The sequence below is a fragment of the Myotis myotis genome, unplaced genomic scaffold (assembly GCF_014108235.1).
Source record: "Myotis myotis isolate mMyoMyo1 unplaced genomic scaffold, mMyoMyo1.p scaffold_m19_p_16, whole genome shotgun sequence".
Lineage (NCBI taxonomy): Eukaryota > Metazoa > Chordata > Mammalia > Chiroptera > Vespertilionidae > Myotis > Myotis myotis.
In genome coordinates this window covers 51,271,108-51,295,136 of record NW_023416320.1, presented here as the reverse complement: position 1 = coordinate 51,295,136, position 24,029 = coordinate 51,271,108, and the positions used below count along the sequence as shown (strand labels likewise).

General features: G+C 50.9%; 3 protein-coding genes across 5 annotated transcripts in view; 1 reads left to right on the top strand and 2 right to left on the bottom strand.

Annotated features, from left to right (window-relative positions):
• CNGB3 (cyclic nucleotide gated channel subunit beta 3) overlaps positions 1-8,715 on the top strand; it is a 76,636-nt gene extending 67,921 nt beyond the window's left edge. The window contains 7 exon segments of the mRNA XM_036337544.1: positions 2,085-2,203; positions 2,370-2,462; positions 3,574-3,665; positions 6,968-7,123; positions 7,287-7,392; positions 8,366-8,500; positions 8,556-8,715. Of these exon segments, the coding sequence (XP_036193437.1) occupies positions 2,085-2,203; positions 2,370-2,462; positions 3,574-3,665; positions 6,968-7,123; positions 7,287-7,392; positions 8,366-8,500; positions 8,556-8,715 (861 nt within the window).
• Positions 1,189-24,029, bottom strand: part of CPNE3 (copine 3) — a 57,788-nt gene continuing 34,947 nt past the window's right edge. The window contains exons 14-18 of one of the 3 annotated variants that reach the window (XR_004972337.1): positions 23,130-23,263; positions 22,076-22,312; positions 19,577-19,692; positions 6,289-6,336; positions 1,189-3,002 (exon numbers count right to left, since the gene is read on the bottom strand). Coding sequence is in view for 1 of the 3 variants with exons in the window: in XM_036337498.1 (XP_036193391.1) it covers positions 19,645-19,692; positions 22,076-22,312; positions 23,130-23,263 (419 nt within the window). In the remaining 2 variants the exon portion in view is untranslated. Of the gene's footprint in view, positions 3,003-6,288; positions 6,337-18,278; positions 19,693-22,075; positions 22,313-23,129; positions 23,264-24,029 lie in introns of those variants that run through there. The other 2 variants (XR_004972336.1, XM_036337498.1) reach the window with 2 other exon arrangements.
• Positions 4,725-5,084, bottom strand: LOC118670462 (40S ribosomal protein S27-like). Its single transcript, XM_036337499.1, has one exon. It carries the CDS (start codon positions 5,032-5,034, stop codon positions 4,780-4,782), a length of 255 nt encoding a protein of 84 aa, XP_036193392.1. The 5' UTR covers positions 5,035-5,084; the 3' UTR covers positions 4,725-4,779.

Sequence of the window (24,029 nt, the reverse complement as noted above, 5' to 3'; positions counted from 1 at the left end):
GTGCCCATCAGCAGATGAATGGATTAGAAAACTGTGGTACATATACACAATGGAATACTATGCTGCGGTAAAAAAAAAAAAAAAAAAGAACTCTTGCCTTTTGCAACAGCATGGATGGAACTGGAGAGCATTATGCTAAGTGAAATAAGCCAGTCAGAGAAAGATAAATACCACATGATCTCACTCATTTGTGGATTATAGAGAACAACATAGACTGATGAAAAGGGACAGACCCAAAGACTGAGAAACAGCGATCAGGCTATCAATCCCCAGAAGGAAAGTAGGGGAGGGCAGGGGTAAGGGGAAGAGATCAACCGAAGGACTTGTATACATGTATATAAGCCAAACCAATGGACATGGACAACAGGGGGATGGGAGCATGAGTGTGCGGGGCGGGGGGGGGGGGGAGGTTGGGGGTTATTGGGGGGGATGAGGACACATTTGTAATACCTTAACTAATAAAAAAAAAAACCAAAAATAAAAATCAAGTGAATAAATAATCTGATGAACAGAATAAACTAGTGAATATAATAGAATCAGGGGCATAGAAAGGGAATGGACTAACTATTCTTGGGGGGTGGGGGGGAAGGGGTGTGGGGGGTGCGGGAAGAGACTGGACAAAAATCGTACACCTATGGATGAGCACAGTGGGGGTGGGGGTAAGGGCAGAGGGTGGGGTGGGAACTGGGTGGAGGGGAGCTATAGGGGGGGAAAGAGGAACAACTGTAATAATCTGAACAATAAAGATTTAATTTTAAAAAAAAAGAAAGCTAATATCAAGGGGCTATTACCCAAATAGTTTGCCTAGGGTTGTGCAAACTGGCTCATTCCGCGTCGAACAGCCTTTCGTGGCCCAGATGCCACTTAGGTCTCTTGTAAGACATTCATTCTTCCTGCCTCTTGGAGTGAGAAGGAACATTTCGAGGGTCCACCCCACCCACTGGCTTGGTGATTCGTCTGAGTCGATGTAAAGTTATCATTATGGCTGAAGAGTTATTGCAGCAACACACACGGCGCAGGGACGGTAGGAAAAAGACATGAGCAGGCAAAGGCTAGAGCAATCAGGAGCAGGCCTCCTGGGCCTCCTCCTGAGAGGGTCACCTGGGTGGGTTTTCTCCAGATTGAGCAGTAGTCACAGAGCAAAATATCCCCACAGACAGAGGCCCATCTGAGTGTTGGGATCCATTGTGGGGTTTTTAATCAGTTTTTATTTTTCAATGATAGTTGAAATATTGTATGAGTTTTAGGTGTACAACATAGTGGTTGGACACGTATAACTTACAAAGCGATCGCCCTCGGTGAGTCTAGTACCCACTTGGCCCCATACATGGTTTTTGCTCTGCTGGTTCATTTGTTTTTTAGATTCAATTGTTGATAGCTATGTATTTATTGCCATTTTATTGTTCTTAAATGAGGCTGGTCACATAGCTACAGGACCAACCATGGTTTAGACTCCAAAGTAGATGCCAAGTACGCCTCACACATCTCTCCTTCCATTAAACAGCGCTGACAGCGGGTGTGTCCTGCCACTGTGCCTCGGGCACCAGAGTAATGCCTTCCCCCGGGGCCGTGGAAGCAGGCAGGGTCCTGCCCGCGCCAAGAGCCCCGGGATAAGCAGGAACCCGCGGCACTCACACTTTGCTCTCGGCATGGAGCAAGGATGGCAGCATAAACAGCCCCGTTTCTAAAGCCAGGCCCGGTGCTGTAGGCAGAAGTCAGGCTGGCGAGTCATGGTTGTAGCGCAGGTGCTTCGGGGAGACTGGGCGCCTTCTCCAAAGCAAAGCAGTGCTCACGGCACCGGCGTGGCCATGCTGACAGCCAGGTCTCCCTCTGCCGCCGCGCCCGGAGCAAGTGCTGGCTGAGCTGCACCCACGCGCCCGGGCATCACTGCTCACAGGTCCTAGTAACTTCCTTCCACGCGCTGTGTCACCCAGTGGCTGTACTGCCTCAGGCCTCCAGGCGACTGCTTTTCCATTGGTGTTTCTTCCTCCTTCTTCTCCATGTTTTCCTCTAGAAACGTTTCTGTTTCCTCATTTGGGGAGTAACTGTCAGGAATAAAGTTCCTCTTTATGTCTGGCGCACAGGGAGAAATCGGCAAGGAAATGTACATCGTGAAGCAGGGGGAAGTCCGGGTTCTTGGAGGCGCCCATGAAGCTCAAGTTCTGGTCACTCTGAAAGCTGGGACAGTGTTCGGAGAAATCAGGTACCTGAAAGACACCTCCAACTACAGTCCGCCGCTTGTCATAAAAGAAAAATCTTAGGTCACAAAACTTGTAAGCTTCCTGCTTCCACTTATTACAGGTCTGACTTGCGAGAGCATTGGGAAAACAGGGACTTGCGCATTCCCAGGTGCCCCCTGCCTCCCCCAGAGACTTGGCCCCGGCAGCTCTGCAGTCCCGAGGCCTGGGTCGTGCTAGTCAGGTGGAGGCTGCACAGGTGTTGGAAGAAGGAATGACTGAGTAGTGAGAGGAAGTGAGAGCTCACTGTTGTCAGACTTATTTTACTTATTATTTAAGCAAGCAAGCGTTTACAGAAGCCAAAATAGCAGGGTAAACGTTTCAAACAGCAGTTTTCTATAAGATGGTGCTTCAAGACGGCCCCCTTCTCTTGCCCTTGGACATCAGACATAAGCACTGCTGGTTCTTGGGTTTTTGATCCAGACCTGACTTAGCCCATCAGCTCCTGGTTCTCCCGTCCTCGGGCCTCTGGCTCAGGCTGTTGCGCATCAGCTTTCCTGGGTCCCCAGCTTGCTTATGGCAGAGTATGAGGCTCCCGGCTTCTGGGAGCCGGTTTGCATTACAGGCACATATACCCCCTCCTACACAAAGTTAGTATAGTTGTTGCTTGTTCGTTACATAACACAAACTCAGGTTCAAAAGTTCTCAGCCAGAAATTTACCCAAAGCATCATTGTCATAATTGAATATCAGGCGTCTATAAACTCTATGTCTGTCTAAAGATGATCAGATACCTACAGCAGGCGTTCACAGGTGGCCCTGCTTCCTGAAAGAGAGAGTAAGTAACTGTTCAGAGCTGCACTCAATAAATGGTGGCACCTTGTCCCAAAGCCTGTGTCCTTTCCAGAAAGCTGCACACACTCTAATCACTCTCCTCTGGCCCAGCCTCCCTGTGCGGAAACACGCGGGCGCTCAGTGGATGCATGATGGGCGTGAAAACCAAAAGGTCCTTCGGCTTGTATCTGAGGTCCCGGCACTCAGAGGAGGAACTAGAATTGGAGCCAGTCCTTGTTCCCTGGACACTAATCACTAGTCCCGTGTGTCCCCAGCAGTGCTCCTTCCGAAACCGTGTGGGGTGGCATGCATTTAGGGATCCCCTTTCTAAGCTACTTAATGAGTGAGGTTTTCTATGGTGGAATGCTGGACAAGTGTTTGTGAAGGGGGTACTATTTTAAACAGTGCTGAGAGAGTTTGGGCAAAATGCATTTGGCAACTTCTTTGTTCAAAAACTCATCACGCACTGCACATGTGTAACCTGTAGGCAAGGTTAATTAAAGCTGGAGAAATATAAAAATAACCTGGCACTTAAACATGTGACTTCCGTTCTGCTGTCATAGTCTGACAGCACAGACACACTCGCAGCTCCAAACTCAGCTCCCCATGGCCACCTGGCTCTGCCTGACCACTGCACCCCTGTCCAAGGTGACTGGTGGGAAGAAATAGGCTCATCCAAGCATCGAGTCTTCAAATATCAGCATCCATTCCATAGAGAAAAAGGCAAGAAGATAGATAGGAAGGTGGGTAGATGCATGACTGAAGAGATGATTGTGGTGATAGATGGTAGACAGGTAAGTAGATAATAGAAAGATTGATTAATGGATGATATGTAGGTAAGTAAATAGATAGAAAGGTAGGTAAATAACTAATAGATTGATTGGTGTATGATATATATTAGTAGAGATTGATTAATGGATAATAAATAGGTAAGTAAATAGAAAAATAGATAAATAGCTAATATACTGATTGATGGATGATATATAAATAGATAATAGATATAGATAGATAGATAGATAGATAGATAGATAGATAGATAAACATTTATTTTGCTTCCTTAAAGAAAAGGTGAAGGCAGAGCCTGTCCTGGGGAGAACCTCAGGAAAGGACTAAAATGTCCATGTTTTGCCATGGAGCAATACATTTAAAATGTGAAACAACTGAGCAAAAGAAGTAGGCGTTAACATGGCCAACATGTACACTTTCTGTGTTGGAAGAGTAACTCCATTCTGGAGCGGCCTGGCTAGTCCTGCACCAAGTTCAATGTGCAGTGCAGGTACAGGCCCTGTCTGTGCCTCAAGGTGGCCTGCATTAGGTTTCCCCCTCTTCTGCCTCCTCGGGCTTTAATGGAGCATTTTATATGATTCCATCTTCTCTCCTCCCTTAGCATAGCAATCACACTCCCTTCAAAAGAGTTTGGTGGTGGTCCTAGAGCTGCAGTACACATTCTAAATGGAGTTAAGTCTCCCCTCACATAATGCTGGACGGCTTACGTGTGTGCGCAGCCTCGGAACCGTGCCCCAGCTCTCCCTCTGGCCTCGGGACACTGGGCAGTCCTTTCCCTTACCCACGTGCTGGAGTTGCCTTTTAGATCAATCAGGATTAAGAGAAATAAAATGTTTTAGATTATTTTACCGCCATTTGCTCCTTCTCCGTGTCCTTCCATTCTCTCCGAAGACCTGCATTTCTTTCTTTTTTTTTTTTATTTTTTATGTATCTAAAATGTGTTTATTGGGATGGTGTCCCACTCATCTTGATTTGAGGTGCGTTTAGTGCTGTTTCCTTCTGAAGGAGCATCCTTCTGTAAGCCTTGCTTTTCCTCCTGTTGGCTGACAGACAACAGTGGAGCAACCAACGCACAAAACTACCGTTTGTGCATGGCTAAAGACGGTGGTGATTTTGTAGCATCCTGGGCACTTCACGTCCATGAAGTAGGAGTTGGGGCTCTGCACCAGGCGCTTCTTCTTGTGCTTCCTCTTCTCCTCCTCCGGGGAGGGGTACAGGAGATCCTTGGCGAGAGGCATGTCCTCGCGGGGAGGCCATCACCGCCGGAAAGCTGCATTTCTAACCTGTTATCCTTTCGACATTCCTTGCAGAGTAGTTCTGCTAATGTTGACATTCCTCGTTTTTGTTTTTCCTGACAAAATCTTCGTGTCTCCTTCACTTTCAAAGGACAATTTCACTGCACAAAGAATTCTGGTGGGTGGTCATCCCACTCTCTTCTCACTTGCACAGTTTGGGATAAAATGTCTCCTGCTGTTCCTCTTTGTTCCTCCTATTCTTTTCAAGGTTTTCTTTGTTTTTGGTGTATTGCCGTTTTAATATGATATGTCGAGGGATAGAGTTTCTCAGGTAGTTTTTATGCTCAGTAACCCCTGAGTTTTCTGGATCTGTGGTCCGGTGTCTGTCATTAGTTTGGAAACTTCTTTGCCATCACTGCTTCAAGTCTTTCTTTGTATTAGAGAATGGTGTCTGCTTATATACAGACCACAGGAATTCTGAAGGTCCCACATGCTTGGTTAGTTTGTTCACAATTAGCAGCCAGTCGTCCAGGATGCTCCCTTTCTGCAGCAGCAGCTGGAGGAGGGCATGTTGTCTACAGTCAACCCTCAGGCTAAGAGTCATGCAGCTCCCGCCCTCCCCCCACCACCCCCCACAGACTGTGTTTATTTGTGTGGCCTTCTTTCTCCGCATCTGACTGGCTGGCTCTGCGACATTCAGTCTGTGTTATCGCCTCACTGCATAGCCAGCAGTGTTGTTTCTGTTAAAACATTTGAGATATGTGTTTTTCTTGCCTTGGTTTCAAAGACCAAGCCTTATTTTCCAAGTTGCCGGTGAATGATAGTATTTTTGTTCACCCGGTGTGTGTGTGTGTGTGTGTGTGTGTGTGTGTGTGTGTGTGTGTGTGTTGTTGGCTATTTTGGGGGGGAAGGGGAGGGCGGGAATTGGCTGTTCACCTGTTTTATTCATTTATTCACTCTATGTTGGTTACTTCCTGCATGCAAAACGCTCAGCTATGTCTCTGAGGAATATAAATACCAGAATTCAGTGACATTCGAGTGGGACATTGTATGCGAGTGACTTGGCTACAGAGCAGTTGAGATACTGAGAAATTAGGTGATCTGGGAGGTGAGGATGGGAAGGGATGGGACTCACCTGATGTAACCAGGCATCACTGAGGTGGTTGGGGGTGAGGGTGGGAAGGGATGGGACTCACATGATGTAACCTGGCATCACTGAGGTGGTTGGGGGCGAGGGTGGGAAGGGATGGGGCTCACCTGATGTAACCAGGCATCACTGAGATTTGATGTCTGCGCAGTCAGAGCCTGGAGGAAACCAGAAGGTGCACTTCAGCCAGGTAACTAGGAAGCTTTTAGTAAAGGGAAGACAGGAGGGAGGGAGAATCTAAGAGCGTTTCCATGCTGGGGTGGGGACAAGGGGGGCAGTCACGGGAACCCTGAGGGCCTGTTAGGCCAGGAGCCCTCAGGAGCAGGGATCTGGTGGGGAACAGCCTTCTAAGCTGGCCCTGAGGGGAGGGCAGGGAGGAATGCTGCAGCCCCACTTATCCTGGTCGTCCTCCTTGGCGGAGCCCACAGAGCAAGGCATGCCCGCAGAGTCAGCCTCCCAGTGCAAAGGGGGAGCAGAGGGTGGAAAGTGGGTCCAGAAAAACCAAGGGGGACACAGTCCAGACTGCACTCCTGGGACCTGGCGGAGTCCCACAGGCGCTGAGGGGCCCCGTCCCTGATGGGAGGCCGAGCCGAGCGGGGCAACCTTTGGAGGCTCGGGGCTCAGTGGGCTGAGTTCTCGCCAACAGGGAGCCATCTCTGCAGCAGAGGATGGTTAGGGTTTGATTTATTTTTAAGATTTTGGTGGGGAAAGAGGAAGACTGCTCTCCCTCTCTCTCTCTCTCTCTCTCTCTCTCTCTCTCTCTCTCTCTCTCTCTCTGCCTCCTGGCAGCGACAGGAAGCCGCCGGACCGCCAGCGTGGTAGCCCACGGCTTCGTGCACCTTCTCGCCCTGGACAGGAAGGCCCTTAGGGAAACCCTGGTGCATTACCCGGACTCGGAAAAGCTCCTCATGGAGAAAGCCAGGTGTGCCCCACGCCCCCCTAGAGGCGTCGCTCTCCATCCCCGAGGAGACCGTGCGGGGAGGGCGGGCAGCTTGTCCACAATACCACACGCACATGGAGCAGTGCTGTGGGCTGTGCGTGGGGCCATGGGCCGAGCAAGGCCACGCCAGTGCCCCCAAGCCAACCCCCATCACACGCCTCCCCACAGGGCGCTACTCGGCCGCGACCTCTCCCACGCAAGGACTTGCCTTCCTCTTCCCACCAAGACCAGAGACACCCGAGCCCTGTGGACTCTCAGAGAGCAAACCACACAGGTGAGAAGGGACTGCAGCCCAGGGAGACCTGGCCCAATGCACCCCCATCCCAGCGCACCCCCACCTACCCGCTCCCACCTATCCGGCTCCCACTTACTGGTTCAGAGGAGTCGGTTGGAGAAGAGAGACTGGAATTTCTCCCTGAGACTTCCGCACAGGTGGAAAACTATACTTTCTATAGTATTGTTATGGCGTTCGGTTAATACTTTTTATTTAAAAACTAGAGACCTGGTGCACAAAATTTGTGCACTGGGTGGGGGGGCAGCTCCATTGGTGAGTGGGATTGGGCTGAAACCGGCTCTCTGACATCCCCCGAGGGGTCCCAGATTGTGAGAGGGCACAGGCAAGGCTGAGGGACCCCACCGGGCTGGGGTGGGAGGCGGGAGGTTGGCCAGCTGGAGAGGGACCACCGGAGGGCTCCAGGGTGTGCCCAGCCCTGCTCGCTCAGTCCTGATCGGCAGGACCCCAGCAGCAAGCTAACCTACTGGTTGGAGCGTCTGCCCCCTGGTGGTCAGTGCATGTCATAGCAACTGGTCGACTGGTGGACTGTCTGCCCCCTGATGGTCAGTGCACATCATAGCGAGTGGTTGAGCAGCCTTAGCTTATCATTAGCATATTACGCTTTGATTGGTTGAACGGATGACCAGATGACCGGACACTTAGCATATGTTAGGCTTTTATTATATAGGATATTTAAAATGCTATCTTTATAAAGTAACTAAGTAAATATTTTAAAAGTGAAGCAAGGAGGCTTGAGCACCTAACTGAGAGAGTGAGGACGCAGGGAAAAGGATGCTGGGGGACAGAAACCTGGCCCAGTCTGCACTGCCCGCTCCCTGCACCCGCAGCTCAGCCACCGCACTCTGGGACAGCTCAGCGCCCCATCAGCCCTGCCCAGTGGCCATCCTTAGCTTCCACTGCAGTGCCCTTGGTTATGATTTCAATACCAACTCTTTACAACTGCTTCTTCCAGGAAAACAGCGAGTCCTCCACAGGAGGAGAGGGAAGAGGACGAGGCTGTGAAGATGCAGGAAGAGCTGCGGAGGGACCACCGGGCAGGTCCGGATGCAGAGCAGGTGCTGTCCCCACAGAGGACAGGCTCCCATTGGTCAGGACAGCGTCACCCAGCTGAGCCTCCCGCCTCTCCCACACCATCCCCGCAGCTCCTGCCAGGGCGAGGAGGAGGTGCTGACCATGGCAGTCGGGAAAAGTGCTCTGAATGAGCGTCGGAGAACCTTAGATGCACCCTCGCTGGTTCCTAAAGACACTGTCCCCAGGATTGTGGCTTCCACTCATGAGAAGGGAGACCTCACCAGCCCCTGAGAAGCCACAGGCCAATCAGATCTTCATTTCTCTATTATTATTATTATTTATTACTATTATTATTATTATTAAATTTGGGGGCTTTGTTGCTAGGACTCCCCAAGCGTGTGGCTTTACACAGTGGCCACAAGATTAGTTCTCTGCTGTCAGGAGCTGCGTGCAGCTGGTGTTTCTCCTAATTGTATGGGGCAGGTTTTTCTCCTCCCACTTTTCTTGGCGTTTCTTCTCTTCATTTGATTGGCTTGGTCTTGGCTCTGACTTACCAGCCTTTTCCCTGAAAACCTGTTTTGTGTTAAGGCCTTGTGTGGCGCTGCTCACCTCCCTTACACATCGTGCAACAGCACAGTGCAGGGAGTCCTGTTTTCAGGGGCTGTGATGCTTTCACTCAAAGGAGGTGAAGGGTCACCAGATGTCAGCTCCACCAGCAGCTGGGCCTGAGGGGAAGCAGTGGGGGAGCGGGGATGTGAGCTTCCCTGAGAGCAGGGGGTCAGCAGGACTCACAGCCCCGAGAACATCACCGAAGCAACATGCTAAGTGCCCATGCCCTTTGCTGAAGAAGCAGACGATAGTGTTTCCCTCAAACCTTCTGATCGGCTGACCTGGCTCCACAGACTCACAAGAGGAGCAATCAGATCACCCCAACTTCACAGAGGCGGAATTACACCTCTCAGGATGTGCCTCAAGCATCTGCTTCGGAAGGTGCCTGATGTGAGCTTGTCTTTGCAGCGTGAGTGAGAAGTGACGAGGGTAGGAAGGCAGACGGCACACATGTCAGATGGACAAAGCCTACAGTTCGTGGAACCTACATGCACAGCTGTTTACAGTCTCCCAGCGAATCCAGTGCACTATAGGAAGCTGGCCCCGTGAATTGGCTCGCATTGGCATCACGACCAGCCTCGTGCTGTGAGGAGGCTAGAGCGCGGGCTGATGTCGGAGGTAGAAACACATACAGACTTCCATTCTAATGAATGCCATAGTGCAGTGATGGCAAACCTATGACACGCGTATCAGAGGTGACACAGCTTCAGACCATACCAGATTACAACTCTACACATCCACAAGCGACTCACTCAAGGGGCAGACTCAGCATCAAAGCCCCACTCAGCTCTTCCACTGTAGTTTGTGGCTGGTCCTCACAGCCAATTGGCCTGGAGGTCAATTCCTCCCAGTGATGACAACAGCAATCAAGGCTCAACTACAAAAGACAGTGTACACAGCACACACAGGGGTGCTCCCAGCTCAGGTGAATGGGGTTGGAGGGGCGGAACCACTGGGTCCTACAGGACACCTACTACACAAGGCCACTCTACCAATTCCAGGAGACATAACAGCTCTACCTAATTCATAGAAACAAACACAGGGAAGTAGTCAAAATGTCACAAAAGAAAGAAATGGAAGCAAGCAAACTGCTGGATACAGAGTTCAAAACAATGGTTACAAGGTTGCTCAAGGATCTTAATGAGAGTTTCAGGGGACTTATACTTTCAAGGATCTTAATGAGAATTTTAAAGACATGAAAAGGACTAGTCAGAAATTAAGCATACACTAACTGAAATAAAGAATAATTTACAGGGAGCCCTAAACAGTTTGGCTCAGTGGATAGAGCATCGGCCTTCAGACTGAAGGGTCCCAGGTTCGATTCTGGTCAAGGGCATGTACCTTGGTTGCGGGCACATCCCCAGGCGGGGGTGTGCAGGAAGCAGCTGATGGATGTTTCTCCCTCATCAATGTTTCTGATTCCCTATCCCTCTCCCTTCCTTCCTCTCTGTAAAAAATCAATAAAATATATATTTTTTAAAAAAAAGAATAATTTACAGGGAATAACAGTAGAGGATTCTGAGAATCAAATCAAGAATTTGGAATATGAGGAAGCAAAAAACACCCAATCATAAGAGCAAAAAGAAAAAATCCAAAAATATGAAGCTAGTGTAAGGAGCCTCTGGGACAACTTCAAGTGTACCAACATTCGCATTATGGGGGTGTCAGGAGAAGAGAGAGCAAGATATTGAAAACCTATTTGAAGAAATAATGACAGAAAACTTCCCCTACCTGGTGAAAGAAATGGACTTACAAGTCCAGGAAGCACAAAGAGTCCTAAACAATAGGAACTCAAAGAGGCCCACACCAAGACATAATTAAACATCATAATTAAAATGTCAAGTGTTAAAGAGAGAATCTTAAAAGCAGCAGGAGAAAAGCATTTAGTTACCTACAAGGGAGCACCCATATGACTGTCAGCTGATTTATCAACAGACTTTGCAGGCTGTAAGGAAATTGCAAGAAATATTCAAAATGATGAACAGCAAGGACCTACAACCATGATTACTCTACCCAGCAAAACTATCATGTAGAATTGAAGGTCAGATAAAGAGCTTCATAGACAAGAAAAAACTAAAAGAGGAGAAACCAAGATGGCGGCATAGGTAAACACCGGAGATTGCTGCCTCGCACAACCACTTTGAAAATACAACTAAAAGACGGAACAGACATCATCCAGAACCGCAGGAAGGCTGGCTGAGTGGAAATTCTACAACTAGAAGGAAAGAGAAAAGCATACCAAGACTCAGAGGAGGTGTGGTGCAGAAGTAAAATACAAAGGTGCGGAGGTGCATGCGGAGAGGGCTGGCGGCTGAGGACACGATTGTCTTTTTCAATCGGGAGGGAGTCTCAGGCTCCGAGCTCCAGTTCCGGGCGAGTCTCTGGGGACCCAGACTCATACGGGAGAAATTGGACTGTCTGGCATCAGTCGGAACTCGAGGGTAGTTTTCTCTCAGAGGCACTCGCAGCGATTGCCAGGACCTCTGAAGGCAGGACTGAGAGCAGCCATAACTGCTCACTCCGCCTGCCCTGTTGATCCCCTGGGACGCTGCCCCACCCAAGCTGTGCACGGAGGCTTTTGCATATGAAAGGCCCGGCCCTTTGTAATCTGAAAATTACTTAACAAACTGCAGCTTCCCCAAGGCCCCAGGGCAACTTGCATCGCTTTATAGCTGGCTTCTGCTGGGTAGCCTCAGGCAGAGGCTAAATTAGCACCTCCTTAGATCCAAGAGCCAGTGTACCCAGTGGTCAGAGTGAGACCATCCAATTACAACTCCTCAGACCCATAAGGGACACACTCAGGGGGCAGACTCAGTGAGCACTAAAGCCCCACTGAAACAAGTCTTGCCCCAGAAGGGTGACTTCAGCACAGAAGTTCTCCCACTGTAGACACAGCTGATTCTCACAGCCAATTGGCCTGGAGGTCAAATCCTCCCAGTGTTACCTACAACAATCAAGGCTTAACTACAACAAGACTGTGCACAAAGCCCACAAGGGGGTGCATCAAGAGTGTCCACCTCAGGTAATTGGGGAGACTGAGCCACTGGGCCCTATAGGACACTTAGCACAGAAAGCCACTCTATTGACACCGCAAAGCATAAAAAATGCTGAGACAACGAAACAGGACACAGCTGACAGAAATGGAAGAAAGCAAACTACTGAATATAGAGTTCAAAACCACACTTATCAGGTTTTTCAAGAATTTTCTAGAAACCGCCGATAAACTTAATGAGACCCTCAAGAAATCTAGTGAGACCCTCGATGTTGTGATAAAGGACCAACTAAAAATTAAGCATACACTGACTGAAATAAAGAATATTATACAGACTCCCAACAGGAGACAAGAGGATCCCAAGAATCAAGTCAATGATTTGAAATACAAAGAAGCAAAAAACACCCAACCGGAAAAGCAAAATGAAAAAAGAATCCAAAAATATGAAGATAGTGTAAGGAGCCTCTGGGACAGCTTCAAGCGTACCAACATCCGAATTATAGGGGTGCCAGAAGAAGAGAGAGGGCAAGATATTGAAAACCTATTTGAAGAAATAATGACAGAAAACTTCCCCTACCTGGTGAAAGAAATAGACTTACAAGTCCAGGAAGCGCAGAGAACCCCAAACAAAAGGAATCCAAAGAGGACCACACCAAAACACATCATAATTAAAATGCCAAGAGCAAAAGACAAAGAGAGAATCCTAAAAGCAGCAAGAGAAAGACAGTCAGTTACCTACAAGGGAGTACTCATACGACTGTCAGCTGATTTCTCAACAGAAACTATGCAGGCCAGAAGGGAGTGGCAAGAAATATTCAAAGTGATGAATGCCAAGAACCTACAACCAAGATTACTTTATCCAGCAAAGCTATCATTCAGAACTGAAGGCCAGATAAAGAGCTTCACAGATAAGAAAAAGCTCAAGGAGTTCATCACCACCAAACCAGTATTATATGAAATGCTGAAAGGTATCCTTTAAGAGGAAGAAGAAGAAGAAGAAAAAGCTAAAGATACAAATTATGAACACCAAATACACATTTATCAACAAGTGAATCTAAAAATCAAGTGAACAAATAATCTGATGAACAGAATGAACTGGTGATTATAATAGAATCAGGGACATAGAAAGGGAATGGACTGACTATTCTTGAGGAGGAAAGGGGTGTGGGGAGATGCGGGAAGAGATTGGACAATAATCGTGCACCTATGGATGAGGACAGTGGGTGGGGAGTGAGGGTGGAGGTTGGGGTGGGAACTGGGTGGAGGGGAGTTATGGGGGGGGGGGGAAAGAGGAACCAATGTAATAATCTGAATAATAAAGATTTAATTTAAAAAAAAAAAAAAAAGCTAAAGGAGTTCATCACTACCAAACCAGTCTTACATGAAATGTTGAAGGGTATTCTTGAAGAAGAAGAACAAAAAAGAGGAGGAGGAGGAGGAGGAGGAGGAGGAGGAGGAGGAGGAGGAGGAGGAGGAGGAGGAGGAGGAGGAGAAATCCTATATAATAAAAGGGTAATATGCAAACTGACCCTAACAGCAGAATGACTGGCAATGACTGGTCACTATGACACTCACTGACCACCAGGGGGCAGATTCTCAATGCAGGAGCTGCCCTCTGGTGGTCAGTGCTCTCCCACAGGGGGAGCTCTGCTCAGCCACAAGCCAGGCAGATGGCTGCCAGTACAGCAGTGGTGGTGGGAGCCTCTCCCGCCTACTCAGCAGCACTAAGGATGTCCGACTTCAGCTTGGGCCTGGTCCCCACTGGCAAGTGGACATCCCCGAGGGCTGCCAGGCTGCCAGGCTGCCAGAGGGATGTCTGACTGCCAGCTTGGGCCCAATCCCCCAGGGACCAGGCCTAAGCCAGCAGGTGGACATCCTCTCTCTGAGGGGTCCCAGACTGCAAGAGGGCATAGGCCAGGCTGAGGGACATCCCCCCATCCCCACCCCGCCTCCCCACCCCACCCCCCCGAGTGCACAATTCTTCTGCACCGGGCTTCTAGTATGAACAATAAAATGGCAGTAAATATATATCAACAATTGAATCTAAAAATCAAAATAAACGAAATCTAATGAACAAAATAAACTGATGAACAAAATAGAACCAGAAGTATGGAAACATGGAAGAGACTGATGAATCTCAGAAGGAAGGGGGGAGGGGTGGCGGGAAGAGATTAACCAAAGAATTTATATGCACATATGCATTACCTATGGTCACAGACAATAGGGAGATGAAGGCCTGGGGCAGGGCAGGAACCAGATGGCGGAGGGCAAGGGGTCGGGAGTGGGACATCTGTAATACTCTCAACAGTAAAGATTTTTTTTAAAAAGAAAATGTGAAAAGAGGCCTGAAAAGAGTCTGATAATAGGAAAAAATAAAGGAAAGAATCCTTCACCCTGTAAAGAAATTAAAATAGAATACTTGTGCAATTTTATGCTCTTTTGTTGCTTATTTCTCCTCTAAATACCCTATTTCAGGTACTATCATCTCCATTTCCAATCTCTCAGACTCAGACCTAAGAGTAATCAGTACCTCTTCCTTTGTTTACAGTGTTCCCAAATCCTTTTTCTTTCTTGTATCTTTCTATTTATCCATTATTTCTCAGTTCTAATGCTAACACCTCACTATGTATTTTCTGTTCAAGTATACATTTGCTTTCACCTGCAGTGTTCTAGCATCTCAACCGCGTTGCCATGGGAAAATCTGATCTTCCTAACACACCACTGTCCATCCATTTGGGCAGCTGGAATCAGTACCACCAGCAGGTGGCTTAGAACCACAGAGACTGACTTCTCAAAGCTCTGGGGCTGCCATCTGGGTGGTGGCACCATGAGGAGGGAGGGCCCTCTCCCTGGTTCCCAGCAGCTCCTCTTCGCTGAGCCTCAGGTGCTAGAAGCGGCTTCCATGAGGGCACTGACCCCCCAGCACGGCAAAGTACTGCCCAAGACTGTCCTCTTTGGGGGTTAGGATTTCAATACATGAATTGGAGACGAGGGCACCAGCATTCTAATCATAGCCATCCTTGGACCATGCGACTTCTCTGCTTAGGGACTTGAGCATTCCTCCTACTGATTAAATCTTATTTATTAAATTAATTACCACACCCCCAACCAGACCCCCCACGGAAGCTGGTCTTCTTTGCTTTTTCCAGAGCTACCACCTACCTTTTTTCCCCTGGCACTCGTTCCCGTGGCCTGGTGCAGTTGGGGCATCATCTCTCCTCCATCACTTGCCTCTTCCCTGTTTTCCACCAACATCCACGTGTTATATTGTAAATCAGGGAGCAGAACATAGGACGCCTTAATGAGCCAATTAATTAGGAGTCTTTATTACGCTAGCGGGCCCAGAGGGAGATGTCTCCCAAATTTCTGAGCAAAAGCACGGAGGAAGCTCCTCCTATTTATATCTTTCTAGCTCTTTGTCTGCAGACTTTACAAAGAGCTCTAAGTTATTTTTGCAGACAGCTTGTAACCTTGAGTACATAATTAACAAACACCTGGCATGAGAATATGGGAGTAGTACCAGCCCCTTACCTCAGATAGCCAGCCTGCAAGGTCAGACAGCTAAGTTTTTATCTTCTCCATTATTCAAACAAAAACAGTTATTTTACAGAATAATGGTCCATCTAAAAATAACAGAGTGACCTACAGAATAAGGGTCTATCTAAAAATAACAGAGAATTTCAAACGGCAGTTTTAAACAGCAGTTTTCCAAAGGAGGGATCATTATGCTTCACACGCACGATGGGTCCCATCTCAGGGGCTGTCTTTGCAGTTCAGGAGGTGCCGCCCTGCACAGCTCCACTGTCCTCTGATTTCTGCTTAATTGTAAATTATAGCAAGGCAAAGGCGAGCTCTTACACTTTATTTGCATCGAAACAGAGAGCCCAGATATTTTTAAAGGGAGAGAGAATATTGATAGGAACTTATGGATGCAAAATAAACAGGTAATCCACATAGAAGAGATGCTGACTTCCTTGCTCGACAAACACATCTCAGGACACAAGTGGAATAGAAGTGCCTCTATCTACCACATGGGAGGGTGTTTGAAAGCAGATAATACCAGCAGGTGTGTGCTGGGGCACCTGTCCTCTTAGGGTTGACATCTTCGGGTTCAGGGCTGCCTCAGACACAGCCCTAGAGAAGTCCCCACCATGGAAGAGAAAGGGCAAGGGGGAGGCCGGCCTGTGAGGCCCTCTGCCTCTGCACCAGGAGGGACTCAGGCTGTGCGCACAGAGAAGAGGCCTGTGAGGACGGAGAGGGCCGCCTGCCAGCCCGGGAGGGGTCGGAGGCCAACCCTTCAGTGCCTGATCTGCCCCGACAGCTTAAGAAAATCAATCGCTGCTGCTGCACCCTAATAGGCTGCTGCTGCACCCTAATAGGCCGCGCTGCTGCACCCCGATAGGCCATGCTGCTGTTGACACCCCGTTAGGGCCGCACTAGCAAGCCAAGGCACTCAGCTTCGTGAATATGCTGGGAACCCGCTGGTGGGAGAGAGAGGACAGAGGGACAGGAAGGGGACGAGGGGACGTGGTGGGGATCCAAGCGGCAGCAGTGGGACAGCGGGAGCAGCTGTGAGGGACACAGTGAGTCTAGCCCAAGTGTCCAGGGCGCATCTCAGGTGCGCCACGGCGGCGGACTTCCCGGGGGGACAGCAGTTTGTCACATTGGTAAGCTCCAGGGTCATTGACCACGCTTCTCCCACCAGATCTTAGTAAATGCATTCTTCTCAAAGGCCCCAGGTCTTACCTCTAGTTCCTGATTCACCCAGACCCGAGGCAAATGCTACCTGGAAGAGAAGGGGCACTTACCTCCTCCGTGCCCAGTGGAGGTAGTAAGTGCATTCAGTGGCATCCATGACCCTTAGCCCAAGTCTGGGCTCCCTTCTGAGTCCCAGAGGGCCCACGATGTGAACCCACCACCCTAATAAGATGTGAGCAGTGCCTGGCTGGTGTGGCTCAGTGGTTGAGCATTGACCTATGAACCAGAAGGTTACTGGTTCGATTTGGGTCAGGGCACATGCACAGGTTGCAGGCTTGACCCCCCAGTAGGGGCGTGTAGGAGGCAGCTAATCGATGACTCTCTCTCTCGATATTTCTTTCTCTCCTTCTCCCTTCCTCTCTGAAATCAATAAAAATATATTTTAAAAAAAGAGAAGAAAAAAGACATGAGCAGTAAACTGATAACCCTTCCCTTACTGCACCAATTTGAATGCAGTCAATTTCTTTTAAATTAACAAACCCCACAAAATAACAAAATCCCCCAAACTCTTTTATTCAACAAAATATGGAGCACAGCCATCTAATATACTACATTCACTTTATTTCAAACTTTTCTACTAGTTTTGATAACATTTAGAGAATAAGAATGAAAACAAGGCACTATTGCAGCACATCGAGAAATAACTTTATCCAAAGGGAAATCATGTGGAAGATATACTCAACATCAGTTCATATATTCCTAACTTACACATTTATTGTAAGGCTGACACCCAAAAGGCACAAAAGAGTTCTCGCAGTCACAGCCAGACTGCTAGGCATCGTGACTGTCAGCTGCATGCAGGGGAGACGGATGAAGACGGGTCTCCAGGAAACACAGCGGGTGAAGGGGTGTGACCATGGACTCAGTGACTGTGTCTCTAAATGCACTTTGAGAACTAGTGGCACTGGAATAAATGGTGGCACAATGGGCAAAGGGAGCACCCTATATAATCAAAGCCTAATATGCAAATCAACCGAATGGCGGAACAACCGGTCACTATGACGCCCACTGACTACCACGGGGCAGACGCTCAACGCAGGAGCTGCCCCCAGCCTGCAAGCCCCAGGCCAGCCAAGGCAGGTGCCAACGGGGGCCCCCAAATCACCCCGCTGGTTGCCCCACAGATAGGCCTAGGGACTCTGCCAGTACATGAATTTTGTGCACCGGGCCTCTAGTTTAATATAAAACAATATTAAGTCACATGCCACGAGGTGACATGCAGGAATTGTAAGGACTTTGTAAAGTAATTTAGAAATTGTAACTGCTTTTATTCAAAACAGCATAAATGTATCCATTACCCTAATTTGCTGGAATTACAGCTCTTATGAGAAACAGCATCTAGTGATGAACCTGGTCAAGAATGAATAATAAAAATCTAATTTTAAAAGGAAATATTCTGTTTAAAACCAGAATATGAAATTGTGAGCCCCAGGCAGCTGGCCATGGCGTGAGGACTGTGATCAGCGTGGGACCAATGAGCCCGCATGCTGGTGGCCCCAGCGCCCCCTGCAGGTGGTGCTGTCGCTGCAGGAGCAACTTAGGGTCTGGGAGTTAAGAGGGGCCACGCGGGTTCAAAAGGAAATGAAACCAGGAACATCTCTGCCGTTTCCAAGCAGACAGAGCTACAACCAGAACACGGACAGGGCTGCTCCCTGCTGAGGGCCGCATCCTCCTTCATGTCTGAGAACTGGGGACATGCGCTGACCTGTCAGCACAGCCATTGTCCTGAGGACTGTGATCCACACACAGTTTTAACATTGAAGTTAAAGATGATTGTGATCTACGGGCACATGCGGTCCTGGGCTTCTGATGGGACCATGTTTGCTGAGCAACATGTTCTAAAGGGTAAACATCAGGGGAAAATTCTATTCTTAAAAAAGCATGTAAAGTCCACTATATCCGAAGGCAGAAGCTAGATTTTTTTTAAGTTACACCAGGTTTTATGCTTAATACAGTACTTGCTGGGCTTAGAACACAGCACATTAAATGAGAAGTGTGATTTGATTATCATGAGTTTAAAAATCAAACTAAAAATGTTACTCAAAAAAAAGGAAAAATGTCTAAGTGAATATGTACAAATCAGCGTAAGGGGCCTCAGCAAGCAAGGTCTGACACCGTCCCTCCCAACGCGCAGCGGCCCATCCGCGAGGAAGGAGTGCTGGTTTGGTCCCACAGCTCCCAGCAGAGCAGCTCAGCACTTCACCTCCCGGGAAAATGCTCCAACAACGGGGACTCCAGGACAAGCCGCGGCGCACACATGCAGACCCTGGGCTCGCGGACAGCGTCCGCAGGCAGAGCGGTCTGGGGGTGACATGCACAGCTGCCGGCGTGAGGCACAGGCACAGGCTGGGCCACAGGGACGGTGTGCGGCCGGTCCCTCGGCGCCTGCAGCAGGCCGGCGGGAATGCACCGAGATTAGCCCTGGAGAAGCACTGAACCGTTACAGGAACTTGTCACCGAGGTGGGGCTTGTTGCACAGAAACCTGGAATCACACAGCCCAACAGGCTCCATTCTTCCTACTGGGAACCACTGGAAACGGCAGCTCATCCTATGAAAGTACAGTCACAACAACAAACCACGTTCCTCAGGGAGTGTCTGCTCCAGACAGCCTCACTGCAGCCCCAGAATCAGAAGCAACCACTGAATTGATTGGGTAAAGATTAGCTTAGCAGTTTTCCTCCAGAACGTATAAAAATAATGCTTTAAGTAGAAAGAACCGTAGAGAACTAGGTTTACAGCATAAATGCTGGGGGACAGGAAGCGCCATGGCTGGTCATGGTCGGGGGGCAGACCTTCACTTGGTGGTCGCAGGATTCTTGGGGGGAAGGAGCTTGTAGGTGTTGAAGTAGCCCACCACCTGCTAGGGGATCTCGGCCAGGACACACTGGGCCAGCGCCTCCTTGGGAGCCTGGAGAACATAACCAGTGACTTCATGAGCAAACACATTTTCACTGCTCCTCACACCCCCGCCCCCCGCCTTTTTTTGTTAATCCTCATCCAAGGATATCTTCCCCATTGATTTTTAGAGAGTGGAAAGGAGAGAAAGAGGGAGAGAGAGAGAGAAACATCGATAAGAGAGAGATACATCAATTGGTTGCCTCCTGCATGCACCCCAACCAGGGCCAGGGATCAAACCTCCAACCCAAGTATGTGCCCTTGACAGAGAATTGAACCCGAGACTCTGGTGCGTGGGCGACACTCTAACCACTGAGCAACTCTGGCCAGGGCTTCGCTGTCCTTTGATGAAGACAGGAATTCCGCACAGTCCCACCCCTGCACCAGCACCCAGTCTCAGGGTCAGTCTGAGAGCAGGGGATGAGCTGAGGGTGCTGACCCCACCCACCTCGGCCCGGCTCTTTTCTGGCGCCAGTGTTATGACATGCAATGACTCTTGTCCTCAACTTCAAATGCTGGTCTTTCACTCACTAACTATTCATTTTTTTGGCTTTTTATTTAGAAGTAATTATAGATTCATAGGAAGTTGCAAAAATAATAGACGTCCCATGTACACTTCACCCAGTTCCCTCCAAAGGTAATGGCTCTGTAACAACAGGACTGTCAAACCCAGGACAGGGACACCATCCATGCACAGCCTTTTCTGAGTCTCCCGTGTCATGTGCGCTCGTGTGTGCGCGCGTGCACGTGCATGTGTGTGCGTGTGCACGCAGCTCTGTGTGCCGCCATCATCAGGCAGGTCTGTGTGACCACAATCAAGATACACAGCTGCCTCCACCACAAAGCCCCCCATGGGCTGCTCCTTCACCGCACACCGGCCAGGTCCTGCCCACGCCGCTGGGCGGGGGATGGCACAGCCACTCGGGGAAGTTCCACAGGCTTTTGCCAACTGAACACGCAGCTGCACTTCTGGGTACTTCCCCCGAGACGCATTCACACGAGCCTGTGCGGGATGTTAACAGCGGCCGGTGTGCACCAGGCACAACTGGAAGCAGCTGAAGGTGCCCTCAAACCACGTGCCCGCAGCACAGAGCCCCGCTCAGCGGCAGCACGGAGCCCCGCTCAGCGGGAGGGAGCCCCCACTCAGCACCACGGAGCCCCGCTCAGCGGCAGCATGGAGCCCCGCTCAGCAGCACGGAGCCCCGCTCAGCGGGAGGGAGCCCCCACTCAGCAGCACGGAGCCCCGCTCAGCAGCACGGAGCCCCGCTCAGCGGCAGCACGGAGCCCCGCTCAGCAGCACGGAGCCCCGCTCAGCGGCAGCACGGAGCCCCGCTCAGCAGCACGGAGCCCCGCTCGCCGGCAGCACGGAGCCCCGCTCAGCGGCAGCACGGAGCCCCGCTCGGCGGCAGCACGGAGCCCCGCTCAGCGGCAGCACGGAGCCCCGCTCAGCGGCAGCACGGAGCCCCGCTCAGCAGCACGGAGCCCCGCTCAGCGGCAGCACGGAGCCCCGCTCAGCAGCACGGAGCCCCGCTCGCCGGCAGCACGGAGCCCCGCTCAGCAGCACGGAGCCCCGCTCGGCGGCAGCACGGAGCCCCGCTCGGCAGCAGCACGGAGCCCCCACTCAGCACCACGGAGCCCCGCTCAGCACCACGGAGCCCCGCTCAGCAGCACGGAGCCCCGCTCAGCAGCACGGAGCCCCGCTCGGCGGCAGCACGGAGCCCCGCTCGGCGGCAGCACGGAGCCCCGCTCAGCAGCACGGAGCCCCCACTCAGCACCACGGAGCCCCGCTCAGCAGCACGGAGCCCCGCTGGGCGGCAGCACGGAGCCCCGCTCGGCGGCACGGAGCCCCGCTCGGCGGCGGCACGGAGCCCCGCTCGGCGGGAAGGAGCCCCGCTCAGCGGCTCGTAGCCTGTGAGAGAATCATCGAGAGAAAAGGCCAGGCCCAAGGACCACTGCTGTGTGATTCTATTTATGTAAGTTTCAAAATGATAAAATCTAAGAAGTGGAGACAAACTAGTGGCTGCCAGGGGTGAGGAGGGCTGAAGGTGGGAGGCGAGGGGTGGCTGGAACGGGTGCCACTGGGCGGGCCCTGTGGGAGGGACCTTGCTGGTAGCAATGCGCCACTTTGAGATGTTACGATTGGAGGAAACCGGTAAACAGTCTCCTGAGAGGCTCGGCAAATCAGCCTCCAGCTGGTCAATTCATCACATACGTGTGCAGAGACTGGGCTGTCAGGCAGGAAAAGAGGAGCTGTCCTTGAAGACAGTCACACACGGGTTGAACGACTAGCCACCCACTGTGGGAGGCACGCAGATCCACAGCCTGAAGCAAACCCACCCACCGGCCAGCACCCACCCAGCCACCTGGTCAGTGGGGCGAGGCGCAGCGGTACTCACGTTCTGGAACTGTCGGAAAGGCACGAACTGCACGATGTCTCTATTGGCCACCTCTCCCGACGGGGAGCGCAGGGCCCCGCTGTCGCTGTCCAGGAACTCCATGGCGCTGAAGTCGGCGCCGCCCACTCCGACTATGATGATGGACATGGGCAGCTTGGCGGCATTGACGATGGCCTGCCTGGTCTCGTCCAGGTCTGTGATCACGCCGTCGGTGATGATCAGGAGCACAAAATATTGCTGCCAAAGAGAAAGCACGGCCCGTGAGCAGCTCGAGCTCCCGTGACACGGCAGCGCTGACACTTGCAGCTCGAGGACCCCCTGCTACGAGAGCCTGACATCTGTGCTGGCAAGGAATTCACACGGCAACGCTGCACATTCATTACAGGGTGGCAGGGAACGGAACACGCCGGCCTAAGTCCGCGGGAACAAGACGTGGAAATGCCTCCGGGTAAACGCCCAGCAGGCGCAGGCATAAACACTTCATTTAACTGAAGTGGTAAAGTCGTCCCAGTCAGAGTATCGCCAAGGGAGCGAGTGTCAACTCCGATGGAGGAGGGAGGACTGTTCATCAACTAAAGAACACGTTACAATGGACATGGTGGGGGGCTCTCTCCGTACTGTTATCTGACAAATCAACGAGTGGAAATGTCACACAAAGCTGTGACTCCATCGTTCGGGTCCTTCAAGTCTAGACTGGGAGTTGCATTTGTAACAGCAGCTCACGTGTCCACGTGGCCCAGGCCCTGGGCACGTGACGCGAATCCCCCTGTTCACTCTTCCCACACTGTGTGTGTCCTCGTCCCGCCTCACCCCGAGAATGCCGCGGGGGGGCTGCCCCAGCATCCAGCAGCAGGTCTCGGAGACAAGACTTGTGGGTGGCTGCTTTGTTCTTGACTGTTTCTAAGGATCACTACTTGTTCAGCAGCAGATGCCGCCCCCCCGAGGGCGACGGTGCCCACACTTAGAGCTCTGCGTTGGCATCTCGAGGTCACGGCACAGACAGTGGCCCGGAACAGGGTGGGCCCGCACCTCAGTCCCGGCGACCGACACTTACGGAAGCCGTCTGCTGCTGTGTGGCTGCAGCAGCAAACCTGGCCACGTGGTTGATGATCGGGGAGAAGTTCGTCGGTCCATAGAGCTTGATCTGAGGCAGGCAGGCCCGATACGCCTCCACGATGCCCTGGATCCCTGGACAGAAAGAGCAGCGTTGGGAGTTCTCAGGCGCAACGCCACGCCCAACACTCCCCCGGCCGAGACAGTACTTCAGACAGCCAGGTCCATACCCAGGACTCCTCTGAGCTACACGGGCGGGCAAGTTCCACAGTCGTACGCACGTGAAATGGAGTTTACTCTTGTGTTAGTACTTACCAATGTGTCACTTTCCGTACCAACAACCATAAGCCCATCTCGCCCACTCTGTGCAGCACGCACCTCCACACGGCATCCTCCAAGCCTCCCAGCCCAGGAGAGCTGTGCTTCCCCCAGCGAATCGCTCACTGTCCACAGGACTGCTGGGGCGCTTAGCTTTGCTGCTCGGGACGGGCCTCTGATGGGAAAGGCTGTGGAAGAGGCTGCGCCATCACTCGACACTTAGAGGCGAGGAGGCAGCGTTGGGAATTCTCAGGTGGGTCAGGTGGAAAGTGCCTGCACCTGTGCCCGCGGCTCGGTGCCACTGGTGCTTCCTGTCTAGGATCGCCTCGCTGACTCAGCAGCAGTTTTCAACCGTGCGCTGCAGGAATTGTTAAGACATGCGGTACCTGACTATTTAGTCAGGGGCACCAACCCCTTTTGCCTTAGAGCAGCGGTTCTCAACCTGTAGGTTGCGACCCCTTTGGGGGTCGAACGACCCTTTCACAGGGGTCGCCTAAGACCATCAGAAAACACATATATAATTATATATTGTTTTTTGTGGGGTTTTTTTGTTTTTTTTTTAAATATATTTTATTGATTTTTA